This window comes from Galeopterus variegatus, unplaced genomic scaffold (assembly GCF_000696425.1).
Source record: "Galeopterus variegatus unplaced genomic scaffold, G_variegatus-3.0.2 Scaffold1545, whole genome shotgun sequence".
Lineage (NCBI taxonomy): Eukaryota > Metazoa > Chordata > Mammalia > Dermoptera > Cynocephalidae > Galeopterus > Galeopterus variegatus.
This window is the reverse complement of record NW_007727656.1, coordinates 182,029-208,003: the sequence shown is the minus strand read 5'-3', so window position 1 is coordinate 208,003 and position 25,975 is coordinate 182,029. Positions and strand designations below refer to the sequence as shown.

General features: G+C 36.1%; 2 protein-coding genes across 2 annotated transcripts in view; both read right to left on the bottom strand.

Annotated features, from left to right (window-relative positions):
- Positions 1 to 12,619, bottom strand: part of SRFBP1 (serum response factor binding protein 1) — a 55,558-nt gene extending 42,939 nt beyond the window's left edge. Inside the window, exons 1-2 of the mRNA XM_008577580.1 lie at positions 12,539 to 12,619; positions 1,483 to 1,571 (exon numbers count right to left, since the gene is read on the bottom strand). Of these exons, the coding sequence (XP_008575802.1) occupies positions 1,483 to 1,571; positions 12,539 to 12,574 (125 nt within the window). The 5' untranslated portion in view covers positions 12,575 to 12,619. The remainder of the gene's footprint in view (positions 1 to 1,482; positions 1,572 to 12,538) is intronic.
- Positions 12,620 to 24,609: 11,990 nt separating this feature from the next.
- Positions 24,610 to 25,820, bottom strand: LOC103594372 (zinc finger CCHC domain-containing protein 10-like). The gene is given in 3 exon segments (XM_008577581.1): positions 24,610 to 24,809; positions 24,841 to 25,115; positions 25,627 to 25,820. Coding segments are annotated over 3 exon segments (669 nt in total).
- Between the last annotated feature and the right edge of the window lie 155 nt (positions 25,821 to 25,975).

Genomic DNA, 25,975 nt, shown 5'->3' with positions numbered 1-25,975 from the left:
CATCCTAATTTCATAAACAAACTCAAGTGTTTGAAACTGGCAAAAATAAGCATTGTTGTGGCATTATATTAATGACTATTACCACAGATAGGTTGCCTTCTCTAGTTCCTTAATGAGAAGGTAAATAATACTTTTTATCAATCAATCAATCAATCAATAGTATATTATATTTAATGTAATATAAGCTGCGTGAGCTACAATTAAAGTTTGGATATAATTTTATTAAATGAAAATTTGTTCTCTGAAATTAAAGAAAAAAAAATGTGAAACACCTAATTATATCAGACAGAAGGGCTACCTTCTGAAACACTTATGAAAGAACAGGAAGTTAATCAGAAAAAAATACATTTGAAGGCTTTCTAAATATTCATGCTAAAATCTTAAGAACTGTAAATAAAATACTTTTTCACTAATATTATTGATGCTGAAAATACAAAACACTCATATTATCTTTTTCCAAGAAATTACATAGAACAATGTTCAGATAAACACTTCCACAAGGCACTGAAAAATTCAAATTACTTAGCAATTCAATAAAAAAAGTGATATGAAATGTTTATAACATAAGGTATTACTAAATTTGTTAAACTATATCAACATCTTAAAATAACTTCTTATAACATAAAACACGTAAATAACCCCAAGGGAATTTCATTCTGAAATGACCTAAAGGAGAGTTTTGAATACAACAGAATTCATCAAGTGTGACTTAAGGAGATAGTATGGACACCAAGTTGACAAGGGGTGGACTTGTGCAGGTTAATTCTAGATGTCAACTTGGTTAGATGAAGGAATGCTGAGAAACCTGGTAAAGCAATCTTTTCAGGTGTGTCCATGAGGGTGTTTCCAGCAGGGAATAGTATGAGAGTCTGAGTGGCCTGGGTGTGAAAGACCCACCCTCAGTGTGGGTGGGACCCATCCAATACACTGGGGGTCCGGAGAGAACAAAAGACAGAGGAAAGAGGTAAAGCTCTCTCTCGATCTGCTGGAGCTGGGATACACTCTTCTCTCCTGTCCGTGGACATGAGAGCTTGAGACTCTTTAGCTTTTGGGTTCCAGAACTTACACCAAGAATACCATCAGCTTCCCTGGTTCTGAAGCCTTTTGACTTGGACTTAGCCACGCTACTGGCATCCAGTTTATAGACGGCCTATTGTGGGACTTTTCTTCATAGCCATGTGAGCTAATTCCCCTAATAAATCCCTCTCATATAATTATAATATATCCTATTGATTCTGTCTCTCTAGAGAACCCTGACTAATAAAGACTTGTGTATCTTAAGTGAACATGGTTCAGACCACAGAAAGACATGCTGACACAGCACATTCTATTTCACCCAGATCATCTCTTCATATAAAAAACAAAGCGCTGTATGAGTAAGATATTTACTTAGTCCTCTAGATACCACCCTCAAACTTTATAAATATTGAGTAAAAATAACTTTGGACATTTTATTAGTCACAGGATCATTAAATGACTAACTTTTTTGACTTCAGTCTGCCAACACTCCTGACAAGTTTTCGGATAACCAGAACTCGGACTCTCTTCACTTCTTTTCTCATCTTCACAACCTTTGAGGAATGAAGCCATAATTAGAAAAGTACTTAATTCAGGAACAACCACACTTTCTTTTGAGTGTTAATAGTATAGACTTAGTCTATCACTTTAACCAAATTTTTTGTTTAACTGTATTCATATTTGATAAAATCAAATTTCTTCCAACAACAGTGAAGGAATAATCAACAGTTTAAAAATGTGTTTGAGAGGGCCAGCCTGTGGCTCACTTGGGAGAGTGCGGTGCTGATAACACCAAGGCCCCGGGTTCGGATCCCATATAGGGATGGCTGGTTCGCTCACTGGGAGAGTGTGGTGCTGACAACACCAGGTCAAGGGTTGAGATCCCCTTACCGGTCATCTTAAAGAAAAAAAAAAGTGTTTGAAGGTTTGAGAGAAAAGTTATGATTTTTGAAAAAGTCACAGCATTCCCAATGATTAGTATTTTATTGTTACACTTATATCTTATTGGGCTTGGAACATAATAAACTGAGTTACCTGAGATCAGAGACTGTCATATTCATTTTTGTATCCTTATGGTTTAAAACAGAGCCTTACTCACAATGGTAGGAATTGAATTTACTAAATGAATGTCTGAATCAACAAAGTAAATAAGTGAAAACTATTTTATTTTACTTTTTTATAAAGCACCCTTGCACTTACCTTTCAGTAATAAATTACTTCAAGTATAACTAAAAGAAAAAAAAAAAACCCAAACACAAGGGCACATTATGTGTGAGCAGATATTAAATTTAAATCATTCCATTAGAGAACAATGCTGAACTCTAAGAAAAAAACAGAACTACAGGCCAATACATAAAAATATTCTAGAACTGTGTGTTATAAAAGTATTCAGTACAATGTCATGTTATCACTGAATTTATGTTTTGTTTGTTATGGGTAGGAGTCACACATAATTCCTACTGGAATGTCCTTCTTCCCCTTCTCTACTTTAGGAACTACATAAAATTCAGTTGTGATACAGTCCTTCCTATGAAACCTTCAACAACTTTTTCAGTTAGAGATAACCATTCCATCGCTGAGGTAGCCACTATACTTTGTAGGTTCTGTTATTAAAGCATCTATCTCACTGTACTGTCACTAATTGCTCAAGTGGTTGTACTTTTCTATAGACTGTGAGATCCTACAGGACAGGAGCCTTGCAATATTTACATAGTGTTTTCTGTGCCTTGCAAGGGGGGCTGATACACACGATCCCACCAATTATTGCCAAAATAAGAATATCAGCATCATACTGTTTCTTCATGACTCTTGCATTTGGCAATAACTTCTCTATTCTTCATTAATGTCATTCACTCCTTTATTCACTGAAGATACTGGCAACCAGCTGACAATTATTTTTATACTAAGTTTTGCCATGACTCTGGCTGATTTAAATGCCCACTTAAATAACCCATCTAATATTACATCCTCACTTCTTGACTTCTTGTTTTCTAATGACCTAATCTATTCCATTTCACCCACCCATTTCCATGGTCACACTGTACAGCTTGTCATCACTCATAACTATTCCATTTCTAAAACCATTAATTCAAATATTCTATCCCATGATCACAACTACTTCTATCAGCTTGTTTGTTCAACTCCATCTACCACAACTGTCTTTGACTTCACTGGGACCACCAGTCCATTGACTTTTCCCCACACTTTCTCTTCAATGATTTATTCTCTTCTTTTTAATTTTCCTCCTGTTATCTAGTTTACATATAAGTAGAGCTAGAGCTAGGGTCTGGAGCTCACAGACTCCTCAAGCCCGTTCACAAGCCCTTCACATGCAGGTCTATGAGCTACATAACCGGCAAAAAGGTCCTTGGAGCCTTGGCTGAAGTAGAAATAGTCTTTATTCAGCACACACAACACTATGAGCCAAGCAGTCCAGAGAGAAACTCAGAAACGCAACTGCTACTGGCAAAGTCCAAAGAGAAACTGAGCAGCTGCCAGCAGAGTAAACGTTCTATTTTTAGACCCAAGCTCTCTGCCAGCCAGCCTCCTTCACAAACTCAACACACAATAGCAATTAACTAAAAAGATACCTGGGTGCAAATGCACTAACTCCACCCACACACAACTTGTTTAGAAAGAAATGTGCTGCACGACCCCCCAATCAGACATAAGCCGAGGAAGCCTGACTAAATTATCCTATTTTCCCCAGAATCCACCCCTTCAGGGTCCCTTGCCCTACAATCTACGTGTTAAAAATCTTCTGCGATGTTCCCTTAGTGAGGATAAATGACCCTTTTATTATTATTTTGGAACTTGTCTTCGTATTGAAGTTTCACCTCTCTTGCCCCAGTGTGAAGATTCAGCCGCACATGGGATCCTGCAGGGACAACCTGACTGGGTTCTCACAACTGAGGCAGAAGGTGAAGCAGGAGGTCATCAGTAGCAGCACGCCCAAAGGAGCCATCCTAGATGGAGGCAGGGTCTGGGGATATATATACAGTGTATACACGAGGAGGTAATCTTCCTATACCCAATTGCAATGACGGCTTTGACCTCAACAGTTTGTCCTCCATAGCCATCTATACGAACCGTGGCCCCTGGAAACTATCTGGATTGCCATATATCAGGCTACATTCTGCAGCTGTACCCACCAATGCCAAAACGTGCTGCACATTTGTCCTCAACCAATGTATTGCCAATTCAACATGAGGCCTCCGATCCTTTCCTGCCCCCAAAAGATGAGTACCTTGGCCTGCTCCCTATTCGAAATTGAACATTTCACCCACCTCCTCGGGAGCAATCAAAAAGTCCTTTAAATCCACTGAACATACCTTGCTACCTGTTTCCGGACATTTAACAAAATGCTTTTGAGGGCTCAATTGTTGCCACAAGGCAAACAGAACCAGCTTGTGGCAGCCAAGCGTTCATAGCTACGTCACTTTTTGATCCTTTGATGTCAGCTCTTCCTATCATTGTAAAGGGTTTGTGAACGGGCTCTAGGGGTCTGTGAGCTCCAGACGCTAGCCCTAGCTCTACAGTATATAATCAACATTTGCCAATACCATAAAATCCTATCTTTGTTGTTAGCAAAAGGTTACTCCTAAATGAAAACAACGTTCTGAGTTCTTCAAGACCTCCACAACCCAATAGCCAGAAGATACTTGCAACATATCTACTATAAATTCATCATAACCTCAAATGGATCCTCATACTTCCTATTATATTTTTCTGATCAGTTCACTCTACAATGACTATTTTAAACTTCTGCCCGTTCTCCTAAAAGCTCTGGTCCTTCTCCTCTCCTCTCTCTTCCAATTTAATGGAGAAAATAAACATCAGTTGGGAACCATCATCTTTCTACTCCATAAACGTAAATTTACTTACATCACCCATCTTCTTCTATTAATAGTTACACTGTAAGAAATTCCCCTACACATATCTGAGGTTAATCTTTTAACTGTGCTCTGGAGCCCATCCTCTTCTGCTTTCTCAATCCTTACTATGGATTATCCCTTTACTCTAGCACTGTCATTATCATTCTCTTAAATGGATTTATTTTCCACTGATTTTTAAACATATTTGAGTATTTTTATTAAAGACAAGACAAACAAAACAGCTTCACTACATAGTTCACTAGAAGCAACCACTCCTAAACTGCCTTCAGAGCCAAGCTTTTAAAAAAGAGATGTCCAAACTCAGTATCTTCATTTCTGAATGCCACACAATTCCAGTTTGATTTCCATTCTCATCAGTCAACTAAAAGCTGTCACTAAGGACACCAATGATTTCCAAAAGTCTCTGAATCTAACGGGGATTTTTTGAGACTTCATTTTACTTTACTTCTCAGCAGCAGTTGACATTGTTGACCACTTCCTCCACTATTTCCTTGGTTTCCATGACAGAATACTCTCCTAGTTTTCCTCCTTCCTCTCTAGCCATGACATCTTGAAGGCTCATTCACCTCTACCCAGCCATGAAATGTTAAAGAGTTCAAGGGACACTCCTAGGCCAGCTCTTCTTTTCACAATGTACTTTTTAGCATTAAGTGATCTTACGTGCGCATATTGGTTTAACTTGCCACCTAAACAAAGATGACTCCAAGTTTTTACCTTTGCTGAAACCTCTCCTTTTAGCTCTAGACCTAAATGTGCAAGTGGCCTGCTTGACATTTCTTTTTTAGTGTGCTCAAAATCATCTCAAATTTGCACTTGAACTCATGTTCTTCACCTCCGATTGGATCCACCTCACTTTTTTTTTTTTAGTGTTTCATATTAAAGAGAACGAAACAATCTTTTCAGCTATGAACCTAAAGGTCATCATCCCTCACAATAAATGTATAACCAAGTCCTGTTAATTTTATCTCCTAATTATCTTTTAAATTGTACCACTTTATTTTTGCAATCTTGACCTCTAGAAATATTCACTGAGTTACTGTTCACTGGTATCTCTATACTCATTCTTGCCCCTCTCCATTCATTTATCCATAATGCAGTCAGAATAAAATTTTCCAACACACAGATCTGATGTCACACTTTACTTAACTCTTTCCAATGTTTTCCAGTTGCTCTTAGGATGGCCACAAAGGCATTCTTTTAGTCCCCTGTCCTCACCATGCTCACATTTACCATAAAGTCATTACACTTGATATTTCCTCTGGTAGGAATGTTCCTTCTTCCCATGTTAGCCTGTCAATATCTGCTTACTCTGATTTTGGCTAAATCGTCATTTCTGAGGAAAGTTTTTCTGGCCTCCCTGTGAGGGTCACAAATTCCCCATTACAAACAAGCACTTAAGAGTAACCAGTATCTCTAGAATTTATCATGACTCTTATTATTTTATTTTTAATTTATGTTGAATGTGTCTTTCCTTCAGTACGTTATAAATTCTATGAAGATCAAGCATCTGGTTTTACTCAGCACTGCACCTTAACACCTAACACAGTGCATGGCATGCAGTACTCGTATGTGTTCAGTAAGTATTTGTTAAATAAATGACCTGAACTGTAGCAATACTCGCTTGTTCATTCACTGTTTCAAATGAATTAAATATTAAAAGAATACATACTTAGTTTTCCTTCCTACTGGATATGATAACATCTTTGGAATTTGTTTCAGTTAGCTCCATTAAAAAAAAAAATCATACTTTACATAAATAAAAAGCCATTTAGATAAGGTTTAAGTGAAAAAAGAATTGCTACATATCTTAAGCAGAATTATAACAGGTTTGTGATACATTTTTTTGAAAGTCATTTATAAAATAAATTAATACCAAATGATAAATTGTGCATTTAAATATATTAACAAACGTTTCTAACTGCTGAACCTTGCAGGTGCATGAGATGATAATATTTCACTGTATATTTGCTAACCACTGTTAACCAAAGTTAATAAATAGCAGTGGGCAGAGTTGGTCCTTGGTTACATTCCAATTATGGGAAAGCTAGTCTCCAATTTTAAAATTCCACTTTAAGAAGTAGTATATTTGCCATTACTGGATAAGGAAATTTTAAAAGCAAAGGAAATATTTCATATACTTTATGTATACTTAATATAGTTTCATGCCAATACCAAAAAATGCTTCCTACCTTATTAAGTTTTTCACTATCTGTGTACAAGCAGTAGAAAAATTTGAAAAGTTTAGTGTCTAAAAAAAAAGCATATTCGCTTTATGTAAAAATGGAATTAAAAATTAACTTTTGTCACAACTGCCCACTCCAAGCACTTAGCTTTATTTTTGTAAAACTGATGACCTTTTAGTTAAGATTTAAAAGGATGCCAATTCATTTGTCACCCAGAAATTATGAAACTGGTTGACAGATGACCCAGAAGACAACAAATAGGCCTAAAACACCCAATATTGGCAGAAGGCCAAAGCACTGCTTAAGGGCAGTACACTTTGACAAATTCTTCAACCAAAAGCCAGCAGAACTATCATTGTTAGAACTGTGAAATCAGTAAGATATTGTTTGGGAGGGAAAGTAGAAATGGGAAATAAGGTGAGTGAGGGAAAAATAGAGTCATAATTGTGATAATAAAATATACTGACAGAGAAGAAACAAAATGAAAGAGAAGTAGAAGGAAAGAATTTGAAGACAGAAATTGAAGAAAAAAAATCTGTAGGCCATCACCACTAAGACCAATAAACTCAAGCTGAGGGATTCCAAACAGCAAAAGAATGCATTTAAGACAGTCAGAAGAAAAGGAGTTAAGACTTGTAAACAGAATATATATGTGAGGACAGTGAAGTGTTACCTAGAACTTCAGGCATATAGATGCCCTAAGAGTTAACCTGGTAAAATCTGAAAGCAGTCCGAACAACCTGGATGCCTCTTGGATAGACAGTACAAAAATGTGATCATAAATAAAGTGGAAACCTAATAGACTTGTTCGGGAAAAGACCATGTGAACAGATTGGGAAGAGTCGACATAAACACAGGAAAGGAAGCCACAAAGAAGCAAAAGCTGGCAGTGTACAACTTGAGGAAATTCCAAAAAAAGGGTTCTCCAGTTCAGAGACTTGAGAAATCCAATCTATTCTGGAATAACTCAATTACAGGGATAGATGCATCATAACCCAAGAATGAATCATGCAACTAAAACCCCTTCTTGTAGTTCTATATTCCAAGCAGCTGATGATGATCAGTAGACAGGCAAAGAATGTGTTTTACAATGTTGGCATTATTATCTATGTTAGATATATGAGGGTACTTCAAAAAGTTCATGGAAAAATGAAGTTAAAAGATAATATGAATCCTTTCATGAAATCTTTGAAGACTCCTGATATTTCTTAATAAACTAGCTTTCTCATTTACACTTTTATATGCTTTTGTTTAATGTGAATTTGTTTTTGAGTGAATGAGCTATACTTTTGGGGTTACAATAACAGCAAGTTTCTGATATACAAAGCTGACAGCAGACTTTGGTTCACAGACAGAATTAAATGCTACTTTGAATTGATTCTTGGCTGGCTATCTGCTAATCAGTCAACTAGCAAGGCTCTATTGGTAATGCCCTGACTTTACAACGTATTTGAATTAAACTATAACAAAAATCTGTGGTTAGTACAAAACAGTTATTCCAAGAGCTAGTATTGTTTTAGGGGAGCTTGCAGTGAGAAAGAACATATATAAGAATATAAGTATATATTTGTGTTTCTTACACTACATTAAGATATCTGGCTATTCATTACTTACCTATCAGATTGGCAAATACAAAAAAAAAAAAAAATATATGACAACATACTCTGTTCGTGAGGCTGTGAGGAAACAGGCACTGTCATACACTTCTGGTAGAAATGCAAACTGGTATTCTCCTTCCAGAGGAAACTTTGGCAATACCTAACAAAAATCCTACTTCTAGGAATCTATCCAGAAGACACAGCTCCAACAATACAAAAAGGCAAGGCACAAGATTATCCAATGCAGCATTCTTATAAAATATTGTACAAGAGATAAAATATTGTATATAAATAGAGCACACAGCAACGTAGTATTTTAAATCAATGCAGGAGATGTGCACTTTGAAAATGATGTCTGCTGAAAAAAATAACTTGTAAAATGATACGTATAACACATTTATACTGTATGATACTACACATTTAAAGTTTAAACATAAAACACAATACTATACATCAGGTATAGATACATATATATGTCACTAAAATTACAAAAATATACGTGAGAAAAACACACACCAAAAGAGTAATAATTATCTGTGAAATGGAAAAGAAGGTGGGTGGATTTGAACAGCAAGATATAGCTAAGCACAGATATTTACTAAATATAGAAAGTGAATTACAAGGACATTTGTTTATTTGCATATGTTTGAAGTATTTCATCATTAAAATTAATTATGATTTTATAAAGAGGACTTTAACCTGGCCATTTAGATGGCAACTTACCGTTAAATTATACTTCTTTTTATTTCTGACGAGAAAGAGTTTAAGAAATCTAGAGTGCTTAGTGATTATCTACAACTTCACCTTTACTGAGCATATGCTGCCACCTAGCAAAAGTTTCCATAAGAGTTTAACAACCCAATAAATTGGTTCTCTCCTTATAGATGGACCCTAATTTTCTATTTCAGAAAAATTATTAAAAAGTACTATGCATCCAATTATGACACAGGAGTTTTTTTTTTTTTTTTTTTTTTTGTCTTTTGTCTTTTTCCGTGTCCGGCAACGGATCGCAACCCTCAGTGTTGCCCCCGTACCGGACCGGGGACTGGCAACGGGATCACAACCCTCGGTGCTGCTCCCGTGCATCGCTCAGCCAGTGAGCGGGAACCGGTCTGTATGTGGGATCCGAACCCTCGGGCGGGAGCGCCGCCGCGCTTCCCAAGCGGCGCACTATCCGGTGCGCCACCGGGCCGGCCCATGACACAGGAGTTTTATAGCTTCATAAGCAATACAAACATGGTTCTTGACATTTTTATCTTTTATAATATGTGCAGAAAAGTCAATTTGTTCTTTGGCACTTTAGTTTCTACCTTTACTATAAGAAAAAAAAAGTAATTTTTCAATGTCTTTCTGGTAATTTGCTATCAAAGAATAAAACGTCAGTTTTATAGAAAGACACTTGCCCCTCCTATGGAATTAAAGTATTCCACCAGACTGTTTCATCTCCTAATTCTGATTTTACATTCATTCACTACTGCCTAAAGAAACAGATGACCGGAACAAATCCTGGTTAGTTTTGCAAATTCTTTACTCTCTAAATGCTAGAGCACTGTTGTTTTCAATTGTGCATTCTTCCTTCTCTAGTTCTAATGGCAAAAGGGAAAAGTCTACATTTAAGAGATTTTTCCCCTTCATTTGAACATTAGTTAACACAAGTTGTGGTAACCATACTTTCATCTGCCCAATATATATTTACTTATTATTATCTGCAGACAATTTCCTATGCTAGAAGTTAGGATAGTTGCTATAATAAAGGAGTTAAATAGTCTCCCTTCAAAGTATACATAAAGTACCAGGGAGGATAAAACATGCAATAAATAATCATAAGATGAAGTAAAAAGTAATAATTTATTATTTAAAAAGTAAAGGTAAAATTTTACTTTACTTCACAAGAATAATTGTATTTTAAAAACCCGGAGCCAAGAAGTATTTGGTCTTTATCCTTGGGAAAATTTTTATAAGAATAGAACTATTAAGAGTAAAAAACATTGAAAGTTAGCATACTATAATGGGTAGCTCTGCAGGCAGGCTTTTATTTTCACAAAAGACATTCTGAAAAATTAAATATATTGTAAAATTAGACTGCCATATAGTTTTTAATTATAGCTATAAAACAAGGATTCCTATAAATAAATCACAGCTGTGAGTAACAATATCTCAAAGACAATACCACAGCCATTTATAAACATTTGCAAATCTGGTGAAATGTACGGACTCTTTTCCCCCACAGAGACAGACATATTAACACAAATTTACAAATAATTTCAGGCAGTTACAGCACCTCTGAAATATATCCCTAAATCCCAGTTAAGAAGAGCTAACCTAAGATATTAAGGATCATAAAAATGATGCCTCACGTTGTTCATTCAACAGATAGATACTGAGGATACGACAGTAAGAAAAAATTTAGTCAGGAGGAGGGGATAAGAAATCTATCACACAGTCACATACATAAGTGCTGAAAATTAAACGGTGCTACAAAACCTTATAAAAGGGGTAAATAATAGCCAAGAATGGTCTCCCTAAGAAAATGACAAAGTAGGAATAAGTACTAAATGGACTGAGGAGAAGAGAACTGTATGCCACTGCCCACTTAAATCTAGACTCATAAATCTGGCAGTAAGGCAGTAATATGTTTCAGTTTTATTTCCTACTTCATCACACAAGTTCGCGCCAAGGAAGTACCTATCCCTATACCATCCAAGGGATCTATATACCACCCTTCCCTGCTTATGCTGGTCCCTCTGCCCGGAATGCCTTTCTCCCCTTTACATAATCACTTAACTACAATTCCTCTGTAAAATCCTTAAAGACCAAAGACAAATACCACTCACTTCATTTTACTTTTGGGGGGGCGGGGGGTATTCTTCATACATTGTTGTGTACCATAGGTTGATGTTACTTAAACTTTCCCACCTGAGTACAGGTTACCAGAAAATATAAAGTTATGTCTTAAACAACTGTGTAACCTGAACAGTGACTTGTTCATAGTGGACATTTATATATCCACATAATAAGGAGGATAAGGAACTTCCTTTGCTGTATTAGCTGCGAGGTCCTCATTTGATCCTCACTTTTCCAGACTTTCAAGACTTCAGAAGACTTATTAGTTTGTTGAATAGAAGCAAAAACTGGAAAGGGGTAAATGGCAGAAATAGTAGCCTGATAACGTTAACACTCTATGGTGGAGGTGGTGGTGAGGGCAAATGTCTGACGATGACACTGGATTGAGAAAAGAACCAGACAAGGGGAATTAGGGACAGCAAGTATAAACAACTCTTTCTTTTAGTTTTGGTGTAAATGGATGCAGAGAAATAACACAGAAAATGCAGAAAGAAATAGGGTACTGAGTGTACACGGTCTCATTGAATATCAGTAATTTCTTAGAAGCTATAGCTCTTAATCCCTCACCTTCATTTTCGACAGTCAACAAAATGCTGGTAATGTGTACTGAGAATTTACTAAGCGTTAGGCACTGTGCAAACACTCTACATTTCTCAATTCTCACAACAACTTTGTAAAGAAGATACTATTCTAAGCTTCGTTTTACAGACGAGGACACTGAGCATAGTTTAAATGGTCTTCCCAAAGCCCCATAGATAAAAAATCGCAGGGTCTGGGAGCCAGAGACATGTCTCGTACCTAGTCACCTAGAATTCATGAAAGGGAATTACCCCGGTTGCCAAACTCGAGGTCCGGGAAATCTGCCTGGGCCCATCCAGAAACTCCTCCAGCCGCACGCCCTGCCCCCGCCCCCGCCCAGCGTCCGTCGGAAATACGCAAAGGACCTGGTTTTGAAGGCACTCAAAGTCAGCCCCGTAGGTTCTCAGACCTCGGCGCTTACCTCGTTATTGAGGTTCATGGGTCCTGGCTGCGCCATGGTAGGTAGAGAAAGTGGATCCGCCGCTGCTCGCACGTGAACTCCACCACACCACGGCTGCGTCGCCACGCCCCTCAACGGCGGCCTCTTCAGCCCAAAACTCATCCACCGCCGGATTGCGCCAACGCTTGGTGTGGAAAAATGGAACTGAGGGAGAACAACTTCCGGCTCAGAGGGTGACGCGCCGGAATTGCTCGTTCCTATGGAAACCAGGCGCGGGCAGGGGCCCAGAGAGCGGTGTGTCGGCTGTTGTTAGCTGAGACCTTAGGTTTTCAAGATGTTGATTTTATTTTGTTCTTTTGTAGACGGGGCCCGGAGCTATAGGGGCCTTCGTTTTTGTTTCCTCTGAGGGGAGAAAGAGCTTTTGTGAAAGGGTAAAGCACTTGAGAGACATATTTGCTCTGATTTTTTGGTCTATCAAATTTGTGAACATTTCTGCGCTTCTAACAAACTCCGTGTTAGAAGCTCACAGCTTTTTTTTTTTCAGCTTCACATTATAGCTGAGGAATGTATATGTTTTCCTGCACACCGTAGAAAGGTTTAAATTTAGGTAATAAACATTTTGAACAAAACTATGAGGCACACTTGCTACTTCCTGTGGGAATGACTGTTTTGAAATATTAACCTACAGTCAGAGGAGACATAAGGGAGTGAATCCGAATTAAATAATATAAGATAATAACTAAAAGTTAACATCTTCTAGTACTGACCATTAAAAAGAGTCAAGTGCTGGACAAAACACTCTATATGAATTAGCTCCAAAATCTTCACAGAAATCCAACGAGATAGGAACTGTTATTCTTATTTTACCACGGGGAAACTGACTTCAGAGGAGCCAAGTGTCTTGCCCAGAGTTACCATATTGGAGCTGTCCACTGCTACAAGACTTCAGGTCCAGCTACATAATTTGTGGGGTCGGTGCAAAATGAAACCCTGGGACCCTCTTTCAAAAAGCAGAACTAAGTTTCTTTCTTCCACGGTATCTCTTCACTCATCATGGTGTTTTTGCTATTTAATGTTGGTTCTCCGTCAAGCACAGGAATACTGGGGTGCCAGTGCAGACCCTCAAAGGTACCTGGAACTCCTGCCCCAAGACTCTGGAAGGGGTGCATGCACTGAGGCAAGGGGGCAGCAATTACTGGGTGGGGACAGGAAAGCAGGAGGGCAGAGAACCCATCTGGGGAGGCTGCGGGGGGCAGGACCACACATGATCTGGGACTACAAGCCCTTGGCATGTGTTTCATTGTCCCATTGGACTTCACTTACAAAACTCAAATTCAAAGATAAAATAATAATTTCAAGACTGATCAAAGGACATTTAACCAAGGCCCGCTTTTGAGCATTGTCTAAGAAATCTGCCCTGTCCAGAGCCTGTGCTCTTAATTCATCGATACATACTCCACTTAGAACAGCTCAGACTTCTATTTGCATTGGCATTTACTTAATGTGTTTTTGGACTGGTATTCTCTTAATGGGTAGAAATGGATTAGCTGCTTATTTCCTGTTTGCCTAGTATTGCCTGAAGGTAGTTTTGCCATTACTAGATCATACACTAAATTGCAATTGTCTGCTTTGACTATCTCCCCTCATTAAAGTTGAGCTCTTGAAGGGTAGGAGAATTTTCAACTCCAGGTGGATAGTAGATACTCCATATATAAATACGTAAGAAAGAATGTCAAATAATAAAGATAAATGTAGAGCTTTTATGGAAAATGTGTCTTCTAATTCATTAGAAAGGTATTTTATAATCCCATAATGATTTGGAAAATATATTCATACAGAATTTGTCTGTAGCTCTTAAGGCTTTGCAGCCTTTTCTCTTGACCAACCCTCTTGCTTCCCAAAACCTCAATTCTTTAGCCTCCACAGTCTCCTCAGGCTCAGCATTTGTTTTCCTCCTTTCTGTTGCCACTGCTCTCTCCTTTGCCTGTGAGGCTTCCCCTACCACATCTGCTTTCTCAAGCACTAGTTTTTAAGACCATGTCAAATTCCATCCATCTCTTTTAAGAATTCCTTTCATAGCCCCCAACAGAAGTTAATTTTTCTCATCAGCAGTTCATATTTATAGTATTAAGATAGTCTATTTTAATTTGGAATTCCTTGTGTACTTTCTGTTCTTTTACATTATAAACTCTCAGCAATTTTAGATGTTCCTGTTTTTAAAGAGACTTATATTTTTCTGTTTTTGCAATATTAATATGAAATCATTTGTCCTAGATATATCACCTCAATGTTAACCCACCACCTTCTTTTGATGCTACAATCTCAAAAATAATTTTGTTTGTATACAAAGGTGATTCTACTAACCTGCTCTCATTAAGTTATGCACATTTCCTCTAATAATAATAATTATTTATATTAATTAGACTGCAAGTTTCTCTGGAAAAAAACATATCAAAGTGCCCCGCCCCCCTTATTCCTGAAAGGCTGCACTGGATCAATTAAATGCTGTCAGATGTATGAAGAAACAAAGCTATTATCATTGAAAGCATCTATGTTGAGGCCTTTTTCCTCTTTAATACAGTGTTCCAGGAACTAGTGGAACTAAAGATCCACAAACATAGTCAGTAGGGATTTTTTTTTTTTTCTGTTTCAGGATCCTTAAGAGTTTCTTAAATCCCACTGTGCTATTCTGCTTGGGCTGCTATAAGAAAATACCATAGACTGGGTAGCTCACACAACAGAGATTTATTTTGTCACAGTTCTGAAGGCTAGAAGTCCAAGGTCAAGGTGCCATCAGGGTTAGTTTCTGGTAAATGCTATTTTTTTTGGCTTGCAGATGGTCACCTTCTTGTTGTGGCTATGTCCTCACATGGCCTTTCTTCTGTGCATATGTAGAGAGAGCTCTCCAGTGTCTCTTTTGTTTCTTATACGAACACCAATCCTATTGGATTAGGATCCCACTGTTAAGAACTCATTTAACCTTAACTCCCTTAAAGGCTTTATCTCCAAACAGCATCACACTGGGATTTAGAACATCGACATATGAAATGGGGGGGGAGGAATTCAGTTCATAACACTTACTTTCCTTGAGAATCCATCCATGATCACTTCAAACATGTGGGATTTTCCTTTTTTAACATGTGGGATTACTGCCATTTCTATAACTTAGTACTTGTCATACATTGTAGTCATATATTTGTAGACCACAACTAAACATGGATATTTAGCAACCAGAATAGAATCAAGAAAAAAATACACACATATGTGGATAAATGATTTTTGAAAATTTGCAAAGGCAGTTCAGCAGTGGAAAAGTAGTCTTTTCAACAAATTGTGCCTGACCAGTTGGATATTCATATGCAAAACAAAGCAAAACAAAATCAAAACAAAACACTTTCCTATATCTCATATCACATGCAAAAACAACTCAAAATAGTTCACATGCCCAAATATAAAACCCAAAACTTCCAGAAGAAAACAGAGGACAAAAACTTTGTGACCTTGGGTTAGGCAAAGATTTTTTGGATCAGTAAATAAATGGAATTTTATATAAATAGAAAAGTACTCTTTTTGCCTGAATTCTCTCACTCTTACACATAATTATTTTAAAATTTATCCATGTTGTAGTGTATATTCTTTTTTATTGCTGAGTGCTGTTCCATTGTGTGTGTGTTTGTGTGTGTGTGTACCACAGTTCATTTGCCTGTTAAATGGAATTTGGGATTGTTTCTGTATTTTGACTATTACAAGTGAAGCTGCTCTGAACATTAATAGACACATGTTTCCATTTCTCTATTGATCTAGGAGGAGAAGACTATATATCATATGGCTGGTGGATGTATAGCTTCTTAAGAAACTGCTAAACTGTTTCTAAAGTGGTTGTACTACTTTACATTTCCACCAGTGATATTTGAGAATTCCAGTTGCTCCACATTCTAGCTAGTGCTTGGTATGATTGAACTTTTTAACATAATATTCCATTAATTTCAAATTCTAGGAAATGAAAAATAATCTATACTGACAAAAAATAGATTTATTGTTGTTTAGGGAAGTGGGATGAGGAAGGATAGCAGGATGGGAAAGACAAATTACGAACGGTCATGAGGAAATTTTTGGGTGTGATCAATATATATCATTTTAATTTTGGCAATGGTATCACAGTGTAAACATATGTTAAAACTTATCCGACTGTATATGTATAAGTCTGTTTCTGTTGCTTATAACAACCCACAAAACTGGATGATTTATAAAGAAAACAAAATTTATTGCTTACACTTTCAGAGGCTGGGAAGTCCAAAATCCAGGGAACATATCTGGTGAGGGTCTTGGTAGTGATGACAGTGACCCAGGTATCTCACGTGGCAGAAAATGGCAGAGCAGAGAAAAACTAACCTCTCATGAACTCTTCTCTTAAAGATCTCAGAACTACACCCCTGACCACCATTATTGATCCATTCACTATGGCATGGTTCTACAATCCAATCACCACTTCATGACCCCACCTTTCAATTACCAAAACAGGATTTCTCACCCTCTTAACACTGTCACAGTGGGAGTTAAGTTTTGGGGGGACACAATCCAAGGCAATATACTTTAGATATATGCAATCAGCTCTTTATTTGCTGTAATGAAAGGCTTTTCATGCTATATTGTACAATCAATAAATCAAGTGGCACTGCACTATAGTGTGCTAAAGTATGCTATTGTTTGTGTTTGAAGGAAGGATATGTGTACACACACACACACAACATTTACTCATTTGTATAGCATTGTTGTTCTTGTAGGGGAAGTCAGTGGCTGGGGATATAGGTAAAGTCTTTCTACCATGGATTTTTTTTTTCATACCTTTTGAAATTTTTTTTACCATGTATTAGTATTAACTTTTAACTAAAAATAAAATTTAAAATTTATTCTCATGGTTTTTGTTGCAATTGTGAATGGAATATGTTCTTACATTTCTGTCTATTTTAGCTGGTTATTACCAGAATAGATAGAAACTGAAATTTTTTTGGTGTATTTGTTATTCAATCACTTTTCCAAGTGTTTTCTGGGGGTTGGAAGGGAAGAGGGAGGATTTCCTAAGTATGCAATCATATCGTCAGAAAGATAATTACCTCTCTTTTTTAGTATTTATAACAATTATTGTATTCTATTGTGTTTTTGTGTTTGCTAGAAGTTTCAAAACAATGTTAAGCAATAACAGTGATAGTAAGTATCCTTAGTTTGTTCCTGATTTTATTGCGAATGGCTTTAACATTTCACCATTTGAAATGGCATTTGGTATTTGTTATGGTGAATAGTTTAATAAAATTCAGGTAGTTTTCTTCAGTTTTCCAAGAGGTTTTTTTATTATGGTTAGAAATGGTTACTAAATTTTGCCATTTGCCTTTTCAGTTTTGATTGCTTTGATCACATTGTTTTTTTGCTTTAAGGTGTTTTCCCCATATAGGTTCTAACTATGGTAGCTGTTGGAAAATTATGGGCTATTACTGAGAAGGTGGTTTTAACTCAACACCCTTCTCTTTTACTTGAATGAGTGGGTAAAAGAGAAGTTGCTATTGGGAATTCTGTCAGGTACTTGAGCTACTGTTAGTAATTCAACTCACGACAGATTGCAACACAACTGAGTATTTCATCCACAACCCAGAACCACTGCAGTAAAAATTTCAGTTATTCTGCATTTTCAGTCCTCTATCCCCTGGGTGGCGGTGTTGTTCTCCAAATAGCCCTTTCAACTGAAATTGGGAATGTAGAAGCAACTGAAATGAATGGCATGTGATAGAATTTTCGGAATTAGAAGGAAAATAGATGGATCTCTCAGGTCTTGTATTTCTGTAATGCCTAAGATTAACCATTCAAGGTTTCAAGTTTTGATTTTAAGTGACTCACTAAACAACAGTAAACCCTCTAAATGAAACGCTAACAGATTTTTTTGATTCAAAGTTTTTTATGTGTAACATACTAAAGAGTGGAACTAGGTATGTAGTGGGTAATTGGCAAACCAATAAACTAGTATGTTTACTAAATCCTCTAATAGATTATTTTTTGCCTAAACTTTATTTGAATTTTTATGGAGTGTTTTGATTAGATTTGTCAGTTTATATCTCCAGGAAATCTAAAGAAAAGTTCTATTCTAGGAATTTTAGATCTTAAAATTTTGAAATAGCTAGTTAATGACATATAGCCTAGTTTTAAAAAAAGGGATGGAGCTGACACCTAGCAATTTAGCATTTTGGCTAAGAGCTTTGGCTCTAGAATCAAACTATCTGATATCAAATTCCAATTCTACATCTTAAAAGCCATCGTCCCTTGGGCAAATTGTGTAAGCTCTTTGTGTCAAGGTTTCTTTATTTGTAAAAATGAGGATGATAATGTGTCTCATAGGATTGTTATGATAATTAAATGAGAACACAGCATAGCGTTCTTAATGAATATTTACCTCTCAATAATTTAAACTGCTATTATTTTCGTTATCTTATTTGATCTTGACAGTAACTTTGTGCAATAGTATTGGTATGTATGAGGAATTCATATCTTAGGAATAACAGATATGCCTAATGTCACAGAGGTAATAAAGTAGCAGTCCAAGTCTCTTGTCATAAAATTACCGGTGGCAGTTTTATAACAGCTTTATGATATGATGTATGAATTATATTAATAATTTGTAACCACCATGCCATTCTTTCATGTTTTCTGGGAAAAATCCAATAAATAATTATTATCAATAAGTATTAATTGATTGTTCAGTAATTAATCAGCTAAGGCACTTTATAAACGATAAATCCATTCATATATATGATTTACATCTTTTAATTATTTACCAATTAGCCCTGGATAGGCTCAAGATTATTGTAAGAAAGCCCGTAATAATTTAAAGCTAGTTCAGAAAACATTATTAAAACCCAGTACATATTTATTTTTAACACACTGATTGGCTTTGATTCACTTTAATAGACATTTTCGAGCATCTATTTTGCAAAGCATTGTGCTAGGTTCAGTAAGAGATGTAAAAATGATGAGGACATTATCCATGTCCACAATGGACTTATATAGAGTAGTAACAAATAATTCTAATACCAGGACAGACTGTATTAAGTGTTGTAGTAAGAAAATAAAGTACTAATGGAATATTATAGAGGAGTGAAGAGCAATCTGACTAGAAGGCTTTCCAGAGGAGGTGGGGTTTGAGTTCACTTTTGAAGGAAGGGTGGCAATTCAATAGGAAGCTGTGGAATAGGGGAAAAATTCCCAGTGGAAGAAATTAGTTAAAATAAAATCTAGATGTTGAAGTGAGCAGAACTGAATCCATGTTGGGACCTAAAACTTCACGAGTTGTAGGAAAATTTTAAAAGGACACAATTTTTTTTCTTGGCATACATTTTTCTGAGCTGTGTCTTTTCCCATGGTTATTTGATATTTCGAAGCTTGGTTATGGAGCAAGAAAACATTATTTATATAAAGGTAAAGTTGTTTTCCAGCCAGCCTGAAGCTGCAAACTTGCAGACTTGCATGTACTAGCCAGATGCTGGGAAACCAAAGAAGAAATCAATAAAGCTATGCTGATTGCACCCCTCCAGCAGGACCCTGAGATAACAGCAAAGATGACAGTAGAAACCAGATGGAGACCATGAACCTGGCTACTTGCATGGAGACCCCACACCTCACACAATCTCTTGCTTTTCGGTTCCCATGTTCCATTCGCTCAGCCCTTTCTTTAAAAAACCCTCAATAAATATGAGTCTTTGAGGTGGCTTTAGCCTGGCCATTCTCCTTTAGGTTTACCAGAGGGATAGGTTAGCTGAACACATCTCCTCAGGTCACTTGTATTCCCGAATAAAAGGTGACTTCCTACCCTTACCTACTTTTGACTTCTGAATGGTCTTTCTTTATCTGGGGTGGCAGGTGGACCTGAGTCTAGTAACAAAGGTAATAAAAGAAATTCTATTTTATAAATAGAATAAAGCTTCTAAAGATTTTTTTAAAAAATAAACTCTTAAAGTTTCCAAAAATATTAGGCATAGAAATTAAAACATTTTCATTTTTACAATATATCTTCCACAAAAAATGGTGGTTCTCTTAAGTTATTGAAATTTTTAAAAAGTGAAGCGAGGCCTTTTGAGGCAAAAATCAAAATTCATAAAACTTAATATATTGGTAGAAGTGGGTTTCAAAATACCAGGATATTTATGGATTTGTAAATGACTGAGTAACTTTTAAAGGAAATTTCTCTTAGTTATATTTAAATACAAAGATAGCAATTTGGGAGAGACTAAAGTTTATGGTGTAAAAACCTATTCAGGGAAAATATTTTTAATTTGAACATGACCATCAAGGAGCAAGGAGTTTACAGCAAACCCATTGGGCTACTTGTCCATCAAGACTAAGAGAGAGGCAAGATCTAGAGCCTGGGGAATTAAAACGAGCAGGTCGCTTAGCCTCTCTTTGAAGAAATTCAATGCTGTTTCTCTGGTAAGGAGTAGTGTTAGAGAAAGCAGCTGTTATTTTGCCCAATTCATAGTCAAGCATATCTCTGCTTTATCACTTTTTAACTGTTTCTCAATGCTTTGCCCTTTGGTAACTTTCCCTGTTAAACACTCCACTGTAACTTTGCTTGTCAAGATCACCGTTGACCTAAAATGGATTTCAAAGGGCTCTAGGTACATTATCATCTCAGTTCTGGAAAACGATTGATTCACCTGAATGTGCTGGCTGAGCCAGTGACCCTCTTCCTCTCTTGCCTCCCACATGTATCATTGCATAAGCTAGAAGCCTTGCCAGATAGTGGTTACTCCATACTGGACTTTTTCATACCCAACCCTAACCACATGGATCTATTGATTCGGCAAAGAATTATCTAGCCCAAACGTCAATAGTGTGGAGGTTGAAATCCCTCAATCTACGTCCAGGTCTATAACAACCAACTGTATACTGTAGTGAAGTACCGAGGGCTGGGCTGTAGAAGAGGCCAACTTCCAGTGTGGCAAATAAGGAAAGGGGAAGGCTTGGTCTGTAGAGAATTCAAAATCAGTAATAATCCTGACTACAAGTCAATCTGCTTTTATTATCATCATGCATTAGAAATTCTAAAAAGAACTCATTTATAAAATTCTCTTCCCGCAAAAAATATATTGGCAATTTACGTTCTAAAAAATTATCTGAGTTTGACTGTTAAGTTTTAGTAATATAGATGTAAGTTTTAAAATTAGCACTTATTATCTCTAATAAGCATTGTATTCTATATGAAAGTAAGTTTGGAGAACTGCCAGTTTTGCAGTTGGCCCCTGACACATGTGGGCTCAGCTACGCCTATTTCCTATAGTCAGTTTGTAATTGTTTGGAATTAATTAGGCTCATTTTTTTTTTGACCCAGTTCATTTCCAGGCCCTATGATAGTACATATTCCCACATTCTTAGATTCCTGGATTCAAAATAAACAATGTTAGCTGTATGCAATTTTTTAAGTTATCTTTTCTTCCCTAGTGTGAGGTTTTAGATGAGGTTAATCAGATACAAAAATATTTGCAAACAGGTGGAATCATCCTTATATATTGTACAGTGAAACACTAAGCCTTAAAATCACAGGAAATGTGGATAAGGATGTCAACTACACACACCAACAACCAAAAGTGCTTTCTTATCAAAAAAGTACTTTTTTACCAAAAGTAAAAAATGGACATTCACGTAGACAAAATAATAAAATTTTAAAGAAATTAAAATTAGGAGAAAACAGAAGTCACTGGTATTACACTGCCATAAAAAATTTAAAGAGCAATATTTGAATGCCTCAATTGTTTTTACTAAGAATGGACACTTGTTCTAAAGTAATGCATTAAATAATGTCTATGTATGCTTATCATTCTGCCACTTTCTTTTTCTTTTTCTTTCTCTCTCTCATTTTTTGAAAAAAAATTTTCTGTAGTTGTAACCAATATTATAAAACTTTATGATAAATTTTCGGTGAAAATATTTTAGTGGAAATATTTTTGACTGTAGAGTTATTCAAAACCACTAGCATACATCCTGAAGAAACAAAGACATGGATATGATCACAATTTTTGGAATTTATTGTGAATAAGATTATAATGAATATCTGACAAATTTATTTTTATGTTTAAGAACGTTTCTCTCCAGAGAAAAAGAGTTTTTACTTCATGTGAAAAAACACCAACATTAAAATTAATTAAAAGTGTTCTTCAATCAACTATAAGTGAAAAGAAATTGAAAAATCTGGCTATACTGTCTAGTAAACAAGCGTATGCAAAGAAGATCAATTTTTGACAAATCTTCAGAAGTTTGGGCTTGAAAACAAAAACAATAATGTGATTATTGAGTCCTGAGACACACTAATATGTAGAAATATGTTCCCCCATTTTTTTGTGTTTGATTAGTAATTTATTAAATTTACTTGTCAATGGATAGATTTTGTATGGAGCCTATAAGTTGGCATTTTAAAGTTTATTTACAGTCAAAGAAAGCAGACAGTTCTGTAAAACTTATAGGTAATTACAGGTTTCTTAAATTCACAGCATACACATATCTCAATATTTAAATAAAAGCCCATTTTCTTCAAAAGTAATATTCTAGTACATTCTCATAAAAACATAAAAAAACCTTTAACATTCTGAGTTTGAAAAACCTATATTTAACCCAAATCAATTTTTTCTACAAATGATATCTCTTTCCAAAAATGTTAAAAGATATCACAGAATACTGTGATGTTAAATCAAATATCTCACCCCAATAGAGTATTTACTTTTAAGAAATATTGTGTAGTATTTCCTTTTCAACTTTCATGCTAGATTTCAACCATGTATATGCTATGTAAACACACCAGATTAATCCAAGTCCTTCTATTTGTGCAGTAGCTGTCATATATGACCCGTTACTTTTTTTTTTTTTTGTCTTTTTCATGACCGGTAAGGGGATCGCAACCCTTGGTGTGGTGTCGCCCACACCGCGCTCAGCCAGTGAGCACACTGGCCATTCCTATATAGGATCCGAACCCAGGCGGGAGCGTTGCTGCGCTCCCAGTGCTGCACTCTCCCAAGTGCGCCAGGGGATCGGCCCTGACCCGTTACATTTTAATGTCATACTGTAATTGCAAAAATGGCAAAGGCAATACATATGATAAAGCTTAAAAGTATTTTTAATACAAAGCAACCCTTGTAGTCCTAATTTTCTGTAAAAATTACCTCTCTTTCTCCTACCTTTTTCTACCTTTGAATGATACCTTTTATAGCAAGTTAATACACAAAGATATTTATATCACTTTTATCTAAACTATACTTTTACATGGCTGTTTTATTTTGTGATACACTGAATTTATCAAAAGTCACCAAGGTTAGATTCCTGGGGCTGTCCAGTTAGCTCAGTTGGTTAGAGCACAGCCTTGTGACACTAATGTCAAGGATTTGGTTCCCCACCAAAAAAAAAAAAAAAAAAAGATTGCACTCCTAAGTAGTTTTGGATTTTAAATCCCTTTTTAGGTGCCTCTAAAACGTTTTTGCTCAGAAAAGCATAACTCTAAGAACTCACAGAACCAGAAACAAATGAATGGCACAACACAGCAACTTTAAACTTGTAGCAGTCAAAGGGTATAAATATATTAAAGGTTCTTTGAAATTTTCATTTAAGACAAGAAGTCAGAATAACTTCCTGAACATAAACATAAAAATAGAGCATACATTAACAGCAAGAAAACTCCTAGCTTATAGTAACAATGTACTGACTCTTACATGATACACAGGAAAAAGCATTAGACATTCATTGCTAGATATTTTGAAGCATTATTCTGAAAATGTTTGATACATATAGTTAACTTTTAGCAAAGTATGACACTTACTTGGAAAGACAAGTTTTATCACAAAAACAGATTTACTGCATTTCAGATTTGAACGAGATTGAGAGATATATTTTAAAGATAAAAAAGAAAAAACACGATTTACCATTAAAATAAAAAGTCTTTATCTATAATTCATTATTAATACTCCTTACAGTCTTACAATGTAAAATGTTTAGAAATTTTTGAACTTGAGAAATTTTGACCAGTTAACCTATTTGACCTTAACATATTCTAAATTCCCTTTTGAGAATCATATTAATGTTTTCAGTCTTTCAGTCCAATATAGATGGAGCAATTCTATTTCTTTTCTTTGTTGGTTCATCTTTGGAGCTGGATCTGTACTGATGCTGGTGCTGCTGCTAGTAGAAGAGCTGGAATCTAAGTGTGAATCAGATGAGGAGAAGCTTGTGGAGGAGGCCAAACTGTCCTCTGCAGAGGATGACTTTTCTTCACTACTGAAGCATCACTGTCTGAACATCACTGCGATTGTTACTGCAAATGATTATACTCTTAGACCCTTTATCCTTGGTCTGTCTTTCTACATTAGTTTCTGCCATGCTCTGTTGTAACTGTAATCTGTTTTCTTTGACTTTTAAAGCTTTCTTTAGTTCTGCTGTCCTTGAAGGCTTATGTAGGTATTTTCTTTTTCCTGTGCATTCATAAGTCCAGTGTTCAAATTCCAAGCATTTCTAACATCTTACATGCTCCTTCTTTAGTTCAGCTTGTCTCCAGGCTCTGAGCTGGAAGGTATTTACTCTTTTTAATGAATATATTAATATAATTTGAAAGTATTAATTCCATTACTTTATTCATATTTTTATATTATAGAATTTAATTATCTTTTTTTAGTTTTTAATTATTTTACAACATAATTTGATTTACAACGTTCAATAAAAATAATTTCACTGTGTGCTTTTTTCTAGCTATCACTATTATTTGTTTCTTTGAAAATATTTCAGAAAATATTTTAGAAGATAAATGGTTGATATAGAGGAAAGTGGTGTTAAAAATGATTTGTTGTGTATGTACAATTGGTTTTGCCATCATTATACTAATATCACAGTAATACTTAAAGTTGGTATGTCTGCAACTAACCTCACCATTTACTCTTCCCACACCCACATTAAAAAGCAAACAAACAAGAAATGATAATCTCTGCTTGGATAACATACCATCATCTTTGACTTCTTCATTCAACTCCCCCTCCCTTACAACTAGGCAATTGATTCAGTTATTTAGATTCTCCTTCTTTAATCTCTTTCCAGACTGCTTATTTCTATCTCCACAGCTGCCATTTTCAAGTAGCTCCGTATCATTTCTCTCCTGAATTTGTGTAGCAGTTTCCCAAGTGGTCTTCCTGCCCTCAGACTGCGCACTGCCAATCCACTCGCCACATCGCCAGTGATCTTTAGCAACTTCTGCTAAGTTGGATAATAGTTTTAAAATACTGAAAGAAGTCATTGGCGGAAAACATGGTGGCGGGAAAGGAGTGAGCCACCCGCGCCCTGTTGGGCCACATTCTGGTGCAAGCACATCATAAGGCGTCTGCCTGTGTGTAGTTCCTATTTTCTAATATAAACCAAGCGGCGGCCGTTTTGCAAATACAAGTTCACTGC